The 16,041-nt window shown below is 41.6% G+C and overlaps 1 protein-coding gene across 5 annotated transcripts in view; it reads left to right on the top strand.

Moving 5' to 3' along the window:
• LSG1 (large 60S subunit nuclear export GTPase 1) overlaps positions 1-11,057 on the top strand; it is a 31,509-nt gene extending 20,452 nt beyond the window's left edge. For 2 of the 5 annotated variants that reach the window (XM_023728718.1, XM_023728719.1), the window contains exons 11-14: positions 362-485; positions 2,808-2,887; positions 6,535-6,708; positions 10,525-11,057. In XM_023728718.1, the coding sequence (XP_023584486.1) occupies positions 362-485; positions 2,808-2,887; positions 6,535-6,708; positions 10,525-10,704 (558 nt within the window). In that variant the 3' untranslated portion in view covers positions 10,705-11,057. Of the gene's footprint in view, positions 1-361; positions 486-605; positions 4,638-6,534; positions 6,709-10,524 lie in introns of those variants that run through there. The other 3 variants (XR_002823605.1, XM_023728720.1, XM_023728721.1) reach the window with 3 other exon arrangements.
• Positions 11,058-16,041: the final 4,984 nt, after the last annotated feature.

Genomic DNA, 16,041 nt, shown 5'->3' with positions numbered 1-16,041 from the left:
AAGTGTGTAGTCAATGTCACTGAACTGTGCATTTAGAAATTTTTGAAACGGTGTATCTTTGGCTATGTGTATTTTCACCAAAAAAAAAAAAAAAGGTCGGGAAGGGAGAGGGTTGACATATCGTGGGGTTGTTAACCAGTGTCATAAAACAACATGTGTACTACTGTTTCATGAGAAACTATTTGTTCTGTAAGCCTTCACCTGAAGTACAATTAAAAAAAAATAAAAAAGAATAATTACTCTTCCTTTAGGGAGGAGAAAGGGTCTGTGTCATAGACAAATTATGTTCTGAGACACGTGTCTCAGATGCCATGGGGAGGAGGCAGTCAGTTCAAGGGAATGGGTTCCTTGACGAGCTTATGTTTGCCAGAATATTCCGAGACGTGTTCTAGAAGCTACCTATGGAATTACCATCATAAAGCCTAGAGAGGATGAAGACCCTCATCGACCTCCAACCTCAGAAGAGCTGTTGACGGCTTATGGATGTGAGTTATGATTTAATTTAAAACACGATCAACGTGTAACAATATAGCTAATGAAAACTACCACTCTGCAAAGTTACAAATTCTGAATTTTTCTCTTGCATTTCTCATGTCATCTTCCAGGGTTGATGTACTTGTTGTTTCTGCTGACCTTGCTTACACAGTAGCCTCCAAGTAGCTAACTTGGTGATGGTTTCAGGATCCAGCAGTAAATGAAGCAGAACTGACTGCTGTCTGAGTAGGATTTTACTTCAGTACGTTAAGTGCTTTTTAGAGTTAGAAAAGGAGGTGCTCTGTATCCCTTGCCGCTTCCCCAGGTCTGTTCTCCCCTAACCTTCACTGGAGGCATCAGATCCCTGACGAACCACGTGTCTTCCCCTAAAGGAGGCCTAGATGGTGGAGCTCAGGGCCCGTCAGCAGCTGCCACAGCTTCTAAAGAAAAAGCCTTTAGGGCATTCTGATGGTACCCAGGTGCAGACACAGGGGATCTGATGTGAGGCTGCTCTTGGCTTTTTCTGGGGTCTTCTTCCAAACAGAGAAGAAAAGGGACATTGGAAAGAAAATGAATAGGTTTACCAGAGGAGGATAAGGGAACATGAGGCAGTAAGCCCCCAGAAATTGGGACAGAGCAGAGCTTGGTTAGGATAAGGACGTAAAGCATCCCCCCTCCCCCCTGCCATCTGTCCCTTGTAAACCTTGTTTGACATTAAAATGAACCCGTAGCTATCCCACCTCCATGTCTTACCCTGGTTTCTCATGGGATTTCTTTTTGCCTGTGTAGACAGATTCGTGGTATGACTTGTGTAGTCACAGAATCATAGAACTGGAAGGCACCTTAAAAACCACCCACCCCACTTTCCATCCCCCCTTTATAAGACAGTCTGAAATCAGAGCATGAAATAACTTGCCCAAGGTGATATAGCTGGCCAGTGGCAGAGCTTGGATGAGAATCCGTATTTCCTAATCCACACTTCTTATGGTATGGCAGCAGAAAAGATCAGGAAAAGTGGGCTTCCCGCCCTAGCTTTTCTTTCTGTTGCCCCTTTTTAAATAAAACTTCCAATTTGATTTGACTTACAGATAAAACTAAAAATAATTGAGTCTTTAAGGTTTTCATCTAATGCTATCTGATAAAATCAGAGAAAGGAAAAGGATGAAACACAGTTTCTGAAATCACCATCTGCAGCTCCGTGCAGAATAAAGTCTCTGACAATTAAGTTCAGAGAAATTTTGTAGAATGGAGCTTTAGAAATAGGTTTATTATACCATAGGTTGAACACATTTTAATTGCAAAGGACCTTGCCAAATTACTCTCATTTTAATTTTTATTTGTTTGATTACTCAGTGGAAAGACCTGGCAACTGCTTCCGAAAAGTCAGCCACTGAAAACCCTATGAATCAAGTTCTGTTCTGCCACATATAGGGTCACCATGAATCCGAGTTGACTCAGCGGCAACTGGTTTTTGGTTCCGTAATTGCTGGGGAAGTTGAGCATCTTTCCATATGTTTGTGGACCATTTATATCTCTTCTAGGAATCACCTTTTTTGCGTGAGCGGTTTGTCCTGTTAATGATTTGTGTAAGAGTTCTTTGTTGTATGCGCTGCAAAAGTTTTTCCCATTTATGTTTATTTAGAGTTTCTTTAGCCCTATAGAAGTTGATAATTCTAATGCATAGACTATTTTTTTTTCTCTTTGGTTTGGCAGGGTCTGGTGTTTTAGTTAGAAAGGGCATCCCTATCTTAAAGGATAAAACAATTTTCCTATAATTTTATTCTTTTTAACCTTTTAGTTTTTAATCTGCCTAAAGACCCAGCATACAGGTTATTATGTGAGAGAGCTGCATTTTGAACCCAAAGTGTCTACAGAAGCTGGTGGTCTTAACCACTATACCCTGCCATTTTCTTCTAAATGAGTTAGTATTCAGAGGGTCCTCGTCTTGTATTCGGTGTGTAAATATCAGGTATATCATTAAGTAAGGAAACTCACTCTCCAACTCCGGGCGTTTCAGTGACGTTGATGCCATAGCAGTCTTCTCCCAGTGCTCTCCGTGAAGAAACTCCGCAGTCAAGGGATGGAAGGAGAGACTGAAGTAGAGGGAAATTGAATGTGTCTGTCACAGTGAGTCGTGCTGGGTGGTGGTTCTCTTGGATGAGCAAATGTTTTTAATGCTAATCAAAGTATTTTCAACAGTAAGTACTTCTTAAAAGCACAGAGTGAGGACGCTTAGTGTGACAGAAAGGACCTAGGTTCCATCACCTCTGTTGTCTTTGTTGCGATATTCTGTCTTCTCACTTAGCTTTTGCAAAGTTCATTTTTCCTCACAGATCTGCGAGGATTCATGACGGCTCACGGGCAGCCAGACCAACCTCGATCTGCGCGGTATATCCTGAAAGATTATGTCAGTGTAAGTGAACTCTGCTCTTGATTGCTCTTGAATAAGCAGGTTGAGATTGTGTTATAACTGAGGTTGTACTCTTGATCCAAGGGAGGTAGCCTCGTATAAATCATGACACTGACTTATCAACGTATTGTGAAAGGAAAATGAAGAGCTAGCTCTAAACACCTGTTATTAATGAAAATGGGAAGTTTATGTCTGGTTGTCGTATTTCCTGCAGCCCTTTGCTTGTTTCTGTTATCTGTTAACAGATGATTATCCCAGTCTTCCTTGTACCGTAGTTGTTTACGTCCCTATGTCCCTACACCTAGGCGGTAGCGGTAGTAATACTAGCTAACATTTATCAAAAGCTTACTCTGCTGGGAACAGATCTAAATGTTTTACACGTATTGTCATTAAAATTAAAAACATGTAACAAGTCTGTGCGGTTATTACCCCATTTTACAAAAGAGAGTATCACTTAAGTTTTGGGTTTTCCTCAGTAAAATGGGGATAATAACAGCACCTACCTCATGGGATTATTATGGGGAATAAATAAGAACAGTGCGTATATATATAAAGCACTAAGCTTCAGTGCCTGGCGTTTAATAATCTCCCAGTAATTGTTAGGTGTTAGCAGTGAGTTTAATCCTTTCCATGAATAAGCATTACAGGGCCCTGTTAATAACTAGTCATGAGGATTTGGCTTTATTCCCTTTTCAAGACTGTGGCAGTGGTGTTTTTGGAGGATGGAAATAAAAGTGGGCAGCCATATTCTCTTGCTTTCAACTGAGGAAGAAAGTAGTGGATGGAATATTTGTATGGGTAAATTACTTACTCATCTGCCACTTAAGGCACTGAACCATGGAAAGATGAGTTAAAAAACAGTTACAGCTTTTAGAGCATTGATAGTGGAGAGGAAGAAGCAGACTTGCACCCAGTGAACAACTGCAGCTCTGCCTGCAGGAGTCTAGGAACGATCTTGATTTCAGTGTTCTGGCCCGATGTCCCCACCGGGGCATTCATAACTGTCAGATTATGTCATGGTTTTTGATTTGCAGAATACCATCATTATAATATGTAGTATACTGAAAAATACGAAATGCAAACAGAGTTAAAAGGAGCACAAGGAAGAAAGATTCATTCTAATCTGGAGGGCTATGGGAAGATTTTGTGGCAGAGACAGCATTTGAATTAGGCCTTAGAAAATAGGTTGGCTTTAGACAGGAGAAATGTGGAGTAGGGGGTGGCGAGTGGAGGGTGGAGGGGACACCTTTTCTAGCTGGAAGGAACAACATAATCAAAGGCAAGAGCCGGAGGAGCGCCAGCCACAGCAACAGGGTGTTAAGTGTGGGCAGGGTCCAGGATCAAAAGAAAGGTTTACCAATGAAGTTGGACTCTTTTTTGAAGGTATTAAGAATTGATCAGAGAGTTCTGAGCAAGGCAGTGCTCTTTGGGAAGGTAGTTCTGCCTAGACAGGTGACAAGGGAGAGACACTGACTTATTAAATATGGTTTCATTTTAGGAGGCTGCTGGCTTTGTTGATAATGGACGTGAATGTGCTACTGAAAATAGAATGTTGTCTGGTTATATGGGCTACCAATTTTGTAAAAAGTAAAATGCCATAAAATAATACTAAAATGTAATCAATAACCTTTGACAATTCAGGAAATAATTTAAGATTGTGTATTAGTTGTTGTTGTTGGGTGTCATCGAGTCGGTTCTGACTCATAGTGACCCCGTGTGCTACAGAACCAAACACTGCTCAGTTCTGTGCCATCCTCCCAGTCGTTATGCTTCAGCCCACTGTTGCAGCCACTGTGTCATTCCATCTCGTTGAGGGTCTTCCTCACTCTTGCTGACCCTCTACCAAGCGTAATGTCCTTCTCCAGGGACTGGTCCCTCCTGATAACATGTCCAAAGTACATGAGAGGAAGTCTCACTATTCTTGCTTCTAAGGAGCATTCTGGCTGTACTTCTTCCAACACAGATTTGTTCATTCTTCTGGCAGTCCATGGTATATTCGTGGTGAAGAATATTGAATATACCATGGACTGTGTATTAGCTGGCAGCCTGGTGGTGCAGTGGTTAAGGGCTTGGCTGCTAACCAAAAGGATGGCAGTTTGAATCCACCAGCTGCTCCTTGGAAACCGTATGGGCAGTTCTACTCTGTCCTGTAGGGTCACTATGAGTCAGAATCGACTCGACAGCAATGGTTTTGGTTTGTTTTTTGGGTTTTTTTTGTGTGTGTGTATTAGGATTTTTTAATTGCCGTTGACCACAACTCAGCTAGTTTAATCAAAAGGGAGAAATTATTTTAAAGGATACTAGGGGGTCTCATCAGGAGCCCTGTTGGTGAAGTAGGTAAGCACTCTCCCGCTAACCAAGAGGTCAGCAGTTTGAACCCACCAGCTGCTCCACAGGAGAAAGATGTGGCAGTTTGCTTCCGAAAAGATTGTCATTGTCATTAGGTGCCGTCCAGTCGGTTCCGACTCGTAGCAACCCTGTGTACAACAGAACAAAATACCACCTTGTTGCCATCCTCACAACCATTGTTATGCTTGAGCCCATTGTTGCAGCCACTTTGTCAGTCCGTCTTGTTGAGGGTCTTCCTCTTTTCTGCTGACAGAGATTACAGCCTTGGTTTCACTACTTCATTCTTTTATGGGGCCAAATAATATTCCATTATGTGTCCTATAGGGTAGCTATGAGTTGGAATCAACTCAACGGCCGTGGTTGGGTTTTTTTTTGTTTGTTTTTTAGTGGGAGGGTTAGGGTGGACTCATGGTGCCCATGTGCCAGTGCCCACCCCTGGACCAAACAGCTGTGGCCAGGTGACAAGATTATGTGCTGTCACAGAAGTGCCCAGGATAGCTGTGGGCTCTGGAAAAAGGGGCAGTTCGGAGAGAAGAGTTACTGGGTGCACAGTTCCCCGGGTGCCTAATGCAGCTGTGAGTTCCAGTGATCGCACAGTCTATAGAACTGTTCTAATGTTTTGAATTTTCATCTTGTATTCTGAGTAAATGGGACTTTGTGGCAAAATATAATTTTCTCATTTGTATTTGCTATGTAAAGCACCAGGGTAACAGTTCAGTGGCCTTATTAATTGGAAATAAATTTCAAGAGTGTGTTTATGCTGTGAAGTTGAAAGAAATCCATAGATGTCATTTCTACAGATGGTACCCATTGTACCTGCTGCCGTCGAGACAATTCCAACTCATAGCAATCTTGTAGGACAGAGTAGAATATTTCCCGTAGGGTTTCCTAGGCTGTAATCTTACAGAAGCAGACTGCCACATCTTTTTCCCACGTAGCGGCTGGTGGCTCTGAACCACTGACCTTTGGTTAGTAGCCAAGCACTCAACCACGGTGCCACCGGAGCTCCTTCTCTCCAGATGCTAGTGCCGAATAACTAGAAAAGGAGCCACCTTCGTAGTGAGCTGAAGAACAGAGGAGCAGCAGCTCCTGTTCCACACGCGTCTGCCCAGTGGGCAGTGGTAAGAGCTAGCAAAGGAACACAAGAGGGACAGGGCTGGAGCTGCTCTCGAGGCTCAGCATTTGAGGGGACATTTCTGTCACGGAGGAGCCGCACCCCAGTGTGCCTGGCTGGAGACGGCTCCCCGTGGGGCAGTGCAGACGGCACTTCTGCTGCACTGTCGTCCTTCTTGTCTTTGCAGGGTAAGCTGCTGTACTGTCATCCTCCTCCTGGAACCGATCCTGTGCTGTTTCAACAGCAGCAGCGGCCACTCACAGAGAACAAAAGGAGCAGCGATGAAGGAAGAATGCCCCCGGGCAGAGAGAAAAAAGTGAAACAGATTGAAAACGTAGTTGACAAAACGTTTTTTCATCAAGTAAGTTTTTGTTTTTTTTTTTTAATTGTACTTCAGGTGAAGGCTTGCAGAACAAATAGTTTCTCATGAAACAGTAGTACACATATTGTTTTATGACATTGGTTAACAACCCCACATGTCAACCCTCTCCCTTCTCGACCTTTTCCTTTTTGGTGAAAATATACATAGCCAAAGATACACCATTTCAAAAATTTCTCCATGCACAGTTCAGTGACAGCGACTACACTCTTCCAGTTGTGCTGCTATTCTCACTTTAGATGAAGGCTTACAGAACAAAATAGTTTCTCATTTAACAGTTAGTACACATGTTGCCCTATGACAATGGTTAACAACCTCACAACACATCAACATTATCCTTACTCAACCTTGGGTTCCCTATCACCAGTTTTCCTGTCCCCTTCTGCCCTCTGGCCCCTGTCCCTGGACTGCTGTGCCTCACTAGTCCCATTTGGTTTTATGGGGCCGTCCACTCCCTGGCTGAACGGTGAACCTCGGAAATGACTTCACCACTGAGCTAAAAGGGGGTTTGGGGGCCATACTCTCAGGGTTTCTCCAGTCTCCTTTAGGCCAGTAAATCTGGTCTTTTTTTTGTGAGTTAGAATTTTGTTCTACATTCTTCTCCAGCTCTGTCCATAACCGTCTGTTGTGATCCCGGTCAGAGCAGTCAGTGGTGGTAGCTGGGCACCATCCAGCTGTACTGGAATCAGTCTGGTGGAGGCCTTGGTAGCCGTGGTCTATTAGTCCTTTGGACTAATCTTTTCCTTGTATCCCATTCTCTTCGTTCTCCCTTGCTCCCGAAGGGATGAGACCAGTGGAGTATCTTAGATGGCTGCTCACGGCTTTTAAGACCCCAGAAGCTACTCACCAAGGTAGAATGTAGAACATTGTCTTTATAAACTGTTATGCCAATTGAGCTAGATGTTCCCCGAGACCATGGTCCCCACAGCCCTCCACCCAGCAGTTCAGTCCCTCAGGGAGTTTGGAGTGTCTGTGGTGCTTCCATGACCTTTCCTTGTACAAGTTGTGCTAATTTCCCCTGTATTGTGTACTGTCTCACCCTTCACCCAAGGTACCACGTATCTATTGCCTATTTAGTATTTCCCCCCCCACCCCTCCCATCCCTGGTAACCAACAAAGATCGTTACATTTGGTGTGTGAACTTTTTCATGGGTTTTTACAATAGAGGTCTCATACAATATTTGTCCTTTTCATCAAGTAAGTTTTAAAGTTTTTCTTTAACTTCTGATCCCACACATTTTTTTTATACCAGCTCTGTTAATATTCACCTACCAGGCACTTCACCCTTTTAAAGTAGAAATGCTGTTGGTTTTAAATATTCACTGAGCTGTGCACCCATCTTTGTTATCTAACTTTAGACCATTTTCATCCCCCTAAAAAACCCCCTACCTATCAGCAGTCACTCCAGTTCCCTCCAGCCTCAGGCCACGACTCACCCACTTTCTGTCGCTATAGATTTGCCTCTTCTGGACAGTTCACAGAAATGGAATCATAGAATATGTAGCCTTCTGCGATTGACTTCTTTCACTAAACACAGTGTTTTCAAGGTTCATCCATGTTGTAGTGTCTTTCACTGCTTCGTTCCTTTATGGGACCAAATGATATTCCATTATGTGGGTATGGAGCCCTGGTGGCACAGTGGTTAAGAGCACAAGCTGCTAACCAAAAGATTGGCAGTTTGTATCCCCGAGACGCTTCTTGGAAAATCTATGGGGCAGTTCTACTCTGTCCTATAGGGCCGCTATGAGTCGAAATTGACTTGATGGCAACGAGTTTGGTTTTGGTGGGTATACCACATTGCGTTTATCCATTGATGGACATTTGGGTTGTTTCCACTTTTTGGCTATTGCGAATAGTGGTGCTATGAAGATTCATGTACAGATTTTTGTGTGAGCATGTTTTCTTTTGGGTATATACCTAGGAGTGGGATTGCTGAGCCATATGGTAACCCTGTGTTTTACCTTTTGAGGAATTGTCATTCTGTTTTCCAAAGTGGCTCCACCATTTTACATTTCCACCAACAGTGCCTGAAGGTTCCAATTTTACCACATCCTTGTCAACACTACTATTGTCTGTGTTTTTTATTATAGCCATTCTAGTGGATGTAAAGTATCTCACTGTGGTTTTGATTTGCATTACCCTAGTGACTAAGGATGTTGAGAATCTTTTCATGTGCTTATTGGCACATATATATCTTTTCTGGAAAAATATCTATTACTGTTGAATTGTAAGGGGTTATAAATGTCTTCTGCACTTTAAAATATTTATAACCTTGTTTGTTAAACGTAGCTATAATTTGTTCACAGCGTCTTAAAAAAAGTATGTGCAAAACAGTTCAATCATACAGTTGTACATAATACATGCTTTACTTTTAAAATTATTTTAAGTGACTACTATAACAAAAAAGTCAGCTGTACCCAGAGAATGATTCTTTCTCTGTGTGCTTCACGCAACAAGCCTGTGAGGCAGGCTCGGCAGGTATTGACAGCTGAGGACACTGAGGCATAAGGAGGCACAGTGGCAAAGCTAGGCTAGAACTTAGATATTTGTGGCTTCTAGTTTATTTCCAAGTCTGTGCCAGTATTTAGAAGAAAACTTACCACCAGTGTCAGAAAGATTACAAGTTCTTTCTTGAGTCTACAACTGTCATACAGGATATTTACGTTGAAGTTTTAAATATTTACAGTTTCTGAAAGGCTGTGTACAAGGAAGCTGAAAACTTATGGTTAATTATAATAATTCATGTGTCTAAACCTTACTTCTAGAGTAATATTTTACTAATATAAGATTATGAAATAATTGCTTTACTCTTGAAAATCATGTTAGATTAAATTTCTTTTATGAAGTAAACTTAAAACTCGCTTTGTTTTTCATATTGTTTTACTTTAAATAAATCTCAAGTTTATGAAAACTTTCTGAGCACTTCCTACGTGCCAGCTATTGTGCTATGACCTGGATAGAAAAATGAACAAGATACCATTTTTGCTTTCAAGGGGTTCACATTTTAGCACTGAGAAGACAGGTTAACAAATAATTAGCATGATAGGTAAGTCTAGGACAGAGGTATAATCTGAGTCCTTTGTGAACCCAGATAAGGAAATGGTTAATCTTGGGACTGAGAGCAAGGTGGATGATTAAAAGCTACAAAGAGGAAGTGATATTTAAGCTAAACATGAAGCATAAATAAAAAAAAATGCCGGTTGGAAGGAGTGGTGAGGGCCAGATTTCCAAGTGAAAGAAGTAGCATCAGCAAAGGCATACAGAAATGAGAGTGTGGGTTTTATCTGTAAAGAACCATGTTTGGAGGTGGCCTCGTGTGCCGTACTGGGGAGTGTGAACTTGATTCTGTAGGCTGTGGGGAGCCATCAGATTCTTGAGAGATGCATAATTAATTCTGGTAGAGTGTGTGCTCTTGGGCAGAGCCATTTTCTGAGGGAGACTAATTTGGTTTGAGGTAGGTTGAGTTTGGATATCAAGGTAAATATTTCCAGAATACAACTGGAATTAGGAGTCCAGGTATATAGATGGTTATAGATGGCATTTGAAGCTATGGGACTGAACAAAGTTGCGGAGGGAACATATGAGGCAGGCGAAGACAGTGAACTGAGGACAGACTGCTGAGAAACCTCATTTAAAGGATCAGGAGAACAAGAAGACCAGCGAAAAAGCTGGAAATCGGATTTTGTAAATCTTGAGTGGTTCACTTCTTTTTATCTTGGAGTTGTCCATAAACAATACCGTGCGTATTTCCGGAAGGGAACAGCCTGCTGGCATCTCACGTAATGCTTTCTTTCCTAGGAGAACGTGAGAGCTTTGACCAAAGGCGTCCGCGCTATGACGGGCTACGAGCCTGGGAGTGGCCTGGTGACGGCAGCTACTCAGAGCCGCGAGTTTGTGGCTGGGAAGCCCTGGAAAAAACATGGCAACAGAAATAAAAAAGAGAAAAGTCGTAGACTCTATAAGCACCTAGATATGTGACCTTGGGCTGCATCAGAAACGGCATCTGCATTATGCAGGGGGAAAAGGGCCGAAGCTGCTTGTTACCTGTGGAACTTTTTCAGGACACTGGCGCTATAGAATGGACCCTGCTGTTGTGGAGCACAGCCGAGCCCAACAGTCCTGATACCAAGACTGAAGGGCCCCTGGAAATGCCAGCTCTGACGGAAGGAGTCATCTGGGAGCCCCAGACACCTGCTCCTAGAAAAGACTGGACTTAAGATGGGTGCATGAATGATGAAATGTTGTCTCTTTGTGTAAATATATACAGAAAGTCATACTAATTTGTAAGGGGAATTTTTTTTGAAGATATTAAAATCAAATTGCTACCAATATGTCTTACTGACTTAAGTAAATATGTATGCTACCGTTTGGACATATCACATTCTTTTAACAGTTTTAATTTGCTAAAGCATGGCTGGTTTTAAATAGATTCTTCTGAGTAAGTTATTTAGATTCGTGTTTCTCAACCTGACACACACACACCTACATACCTGATGTGGCAGAGGACATGTCAGATCTTGGCATGAAGGGGTAAAATATGTAGTTTTAAAAAGCTCCTGGGGAGACTTCTGTGTTGGAAATCGCTGTCACCATGAGCTCGTACTACAGATGGAAACAATTTATAGCTAACCCATTTGTAGAGAGACCCGCCTAGTTTGGATCTTAGGCATGTGGTTGTTAGATGGCCGTCAAGTCAGTTCTGACTCATAGCGACCCCATGTACAACAGAATGGAACACTGCCTGGTCCTGCGCCATCCTCACAGTCGTTGCTCTGTTTGAGCCCATTGTTGGAGCCACTGTGTCAGTCCATCTCACTGTCTTCCTCTTTTTCACTGACCCTCTACTTAACCAAGCATGATGTCCTTCTCTAGGGATTGGTCCCTCCTGACAACATGTCCAAAGTACATGAGACGACGTCTTGCCATCCTCACTTCTTAGGAGCATTCTCACTGGGCTTCTTCCAAGACTTGTTTGTTTTCCTGGCAGTCCATGGTATATTCAATATTCTTCACCAACACCGTAATTCAAAGGCATCGATTCTTAGGTCTTCATTCATTGTCCAGCTTTCTCATGCTTGAGGTGATAGAAAACACCACGGATTGGGTCAGGCGCACCTTAACCTCGAAGGGACATCTTTGCTTTTCGGCACTCTAAAGAGGCCTTTTGCAGCAGATTTGCCCCCAGTGTAATGTCATTTGATTTCTTGACTCTGTTTCCATGGGTGTTGATTGTGGATCCAAGTAAAATGAAATCCTTGACAATTTCAGTCTCCTCTGTTTATCATGATGTTGCTTATTGGTCCAGTTGATAGGATTTTTGTTTTCTTTATGCTGAGGCATAATTCGTACTGAAGGCTATAGTCTTTGATCTTCATCAGTAAGTGCTTCAAGTCCTCTTTTAGGCATAGGGATCCCTAACATTCTGAGTACTTCGGACCATCAGGGCTGAGATGGGCAGTTTACCTTTCACAGTCACACTCCGTAGCGCACCATGGCTCTTCCCGCCTCTCACTTCTGTCTCCCTTTCTCTCTCAGCCTCATCATTCTCTTAACTCAGGCCCTTCACCTCGTTCTGTGTTACGGATGTTTTGGGGCCGTGCTGCAAAGTTACGGACGCTCTCTCCAGAAAAATGCACATTCGCACACACACACATTTTTGCAGATTATATCAGAAGGGTTCATAGACCCCTAGAGTTATTTCATGAATTCACAGTTAAGAAGCACTGCCGTTAACTGATCATAATATATTTATGGTATATTTTTAAATGTATTATATTCAAGGAATTTTTTACTTTAATTGTGTTTGTTCATTTGACAAGTATTTATTGACCAGCTGCCTGTGGCAAGGAGAACAGCAGCATGGATAAGGCCCTGAGGCAGGAGGGAGCATTGCAGGATGAAATTAGCAAAGGCCAGATCACAGGGGCTCTTAGAGCCTGTTAAGGGATTCTGGATGTTTTCTCAACAGCAGTGAGTAAGCCAACAAGTTTTTACAGGTGAGTAATGAGATGTGTTTCACTATCAGTGGGAGGGTTAGTCCAAATCGCGAAGCTTGGCTGAGATGAATTTAGAGGAGACAAGGCTGAAGATATTCTAACATTTTGCTCCCAGTCATTCTTTTTATTCTAGAGAAGGCGGACAGCACACAACTCTGAGAAAAGGAACAAGCAGTAGCGTGTAAAAACACTTTGTTCCATTTGGTGAAGAACAGGCACAGACATATGGCAGAAGCATTTCATATTGAATAGATAAAGTATGCACTTAAAATAAATTTTGCTTAAATGATAGTGATAGCTTAAACATGAGACTTTTCAGAAAGTCATCTTTTATATATATTATAGTACTTTCATGCTTTTGATTTTTTTTGTAACAGTTTTATTAAGATAAAATCCGCATACCATACAGTTCACCTGTTTAAAAGTGTATAATTTAGTGGTTTTTAGTATACTCAGGGTTGTGCAACTATCAGCACTATCTAATTTTAGGACCTGTCATTACCCCTAAAAGAAGCCCCTTACACTTAAGCCATCAACCCCCAACCGTCTCATCTTTCCCCCCTTCCTCCTACCCACCCTTGCCCTAGGCAACCAATAATCATGCTTTCTGTCTATAGATTGGCCTATTCTGGACATTTCATATAAATAGAATCATACAATATGTGGCCTTTTGTGACTGTCTTCTTTCACTTAGCATATCTTCAAAGTTCATCCATGTTATTACATGTATTGGTACCCATTCATTCCTTTTTATTGCTGAATAATAATTCATTGTATGGATATATCACACTTTATCAGTTGATGGACACTTTTTGGCTATTGTGAGTAATGCTGTTGTGAACATTTGTGTACAAGTTTTTTGGGTGGGCATATGTTTTCATTTCTCTTGGATATATACCTAGGAATGGAATTGTTGGGTCATATGATAATTCTGTTAAACCTTTTAAGGAACTACCAGACTGTTTCCAAAATGACTGCACCATTTTACCTTCCCACTGCAGTGTATGAGGGCTCCGATTTCTCCACATCCTTGCTACTACTTGTTATTGTCTTGTCTCTTCTTTTATAGCCATCCTTGTGGATGTGAAGTATCTCATTGTGATTTTGGTTTGCATTGTCCTAATGATAATGATGTTGAGCATTTTTTCATGTGCTTATTGGCAATTTGTATATATCTTTGGAGAAATGTCTATTCAGACCTTTTACTCATTTTTCAATTGGGTTATTTGTCTTTTTATTATTGAGTTTTAAGAGTTCTTTATATATTCTCAACATAAATCCTTTATCAGATATCAGACTAGAACTGCCCCATAGGGTTTCCAAGGAATGGCTGGTGGATTCGAACTACCAGTCTTTGGATTAGCAGCCTAGCTGTTAACTACTGCACCACCAGGGCTCCTATCAGATATATATAGTTTACAAATATTTTCCCATTCTTTTGAAGTCCAAAAGTTTTTAATTTTGATGAAGTCCAGTTTATCTGTTTTTCCTTTGGTGGTTTGTGCTTTTGGTGTCGTATTAAAGAAATCATTGCCAAATCCAAGGTTCATAAGTGTTTTGTACATTTAGATCTTTGATACATATTGAGTTAAATATTTATATGGTGTCAGGTAGGGATCTAACTTCATTCTTTTGAATGTAGATACCCAGTTGTCCCAGCACCATTTGTTGAAAAGACTACTGTGTCCCCATTGAATTATTTTGGCACCCTTGTCACAAATCAATTGGCCATAAATGTGAGGATTTGTTTCTGGATGCATGCTTTTGATATTTTAACCTTCATGAATGTTGGAACATTTGTGAAGAGTATCTGACTCAATTTTCTAGCAAGGACTAATAAGAGATATCTGTATAGATGTCCCCTACCCCCATATCCCTTTACCCACCTTGGAGTTCTGCTGCAGCCCTAGTGAACAGTTGTCGTGCACGCTGACAGCTTCCCACCTCCAGCCCTGTGTTTTTCTGCTTCCCTGCCCACAGGCTTTCTCCTGCACCACAGGAGCTTGCTCAGCCTGCACACAGGGCAGTCTGGAAGGGCCGGGGACTTAACACCCCCAGAACAAACCTCAACCTGTAAGGGACAGAATTGAGCCCCAGTTGTCCACAGCTGGAACTGTCTCATCACCTCATCCTTCACTGCTTTTCTTCCTCCCCTTTCTCCACTTCTTTCTGCTTCCTGGAGTGGCCTTTCAGATACATTAATTAAACACAAGTCCTTTGCTTAGCTCTGTTTTTTCAAGGAACCCAAACTAACACACCCTGAAAGAGCAATTTCTATTTTCACCTTTCATCTGCCCAGAATGTGCATTGTTAAGCATCCATTATTACAATTTTTTTAAGTAGACCCACCTTGCTGTAGAACTTAGTATGCTAACTATCCAAGCGTTCTATAGATATAATGCAATCCTGATCCAAATCCCAACAATATTCTTTATTGAAATGGAAAAACTAATCTCCAGCTTTATACGGAGAGGAAAGGCCCTGAATAGCTAAAGCATTATAGAAGAAGAAGGACAAAGTAGGAGGCTTCACACTTCCCAGTCTCAGAACTTACTATACAACCATGGTAGTCAAAACAGCCTGGTACTGGTACAATGACAGACACGTAGACCAATGAAACAGTTGAGAACCCAGAAGTAAATCCATCCAGCTATGGACAGGTGATCTTTGACAAAGGGTTGAAGTCCATTCAGTGTGGAAGAGATAGTCTCTCTATCAAATGGCAAAACTCGATATCCATTTGCAGAAAAATGAAACAGGAGCCATACCTCACACCATACACAAAAACTAACTGAGAATGGATCAAAGACCAAAAGCTTAAACCTAAAACTATACAGTTCCTGGAAGGCAACATAGGGACAAATCTAAGGATCCTAATTTATGGCATAAATACACTATCAAACATAACTAAAAATGCACAAACAGCAGAAGATAAACTAGATAACTAGGATCTCATAAAAAATACTTATGCTCATCAAAAGACCTTACCAAAAGAGTAAAAAGACTGGGAAAAAAATTTGGCAATGACATATCTGACAAGGGTCTAATCTCTAAAATACATAGAAAACTTCAATACCTCAACAAATAAAAAGACAAGCGATCCAATCAAAAAATGGATAGACAGGTCACCAAAGAAGGCATTCAGGCAGCTAACAAACAGGAAGAGATGCCCATAATTGCTAGCCATTAGAGAGATGCAAATCAAAACTACAATGAAATATCATCTCACCCCTGCAGAAATGGCATTGATCAAAAAAATAGAAAACAACAAATGCTGGTGAGCTTGTGGGGAGATTGGAACTTTTATACACTGCTGGTG

The sequence above is a fragment of the Trichechus manatus genome, unplaced genomic scaffold (genome assembly GCF_000243295.1).
Source record: "Trichechus manatus latirostris isolate Lorelei unplaced genomic scaffold, TriManLat1.0 scaffold00026, whole genome shotgun sequence".
In the NCBI taxonomy this organism is placed as follows: Eukaryota; Metazoa; Chordata; class Mammalia; order Sirenia; family Trichechidae; genus Trichechus; species Trichechus manatus.
This window is presented reverse-complemented; position numbering and strand designations above follow the sequence as displayed.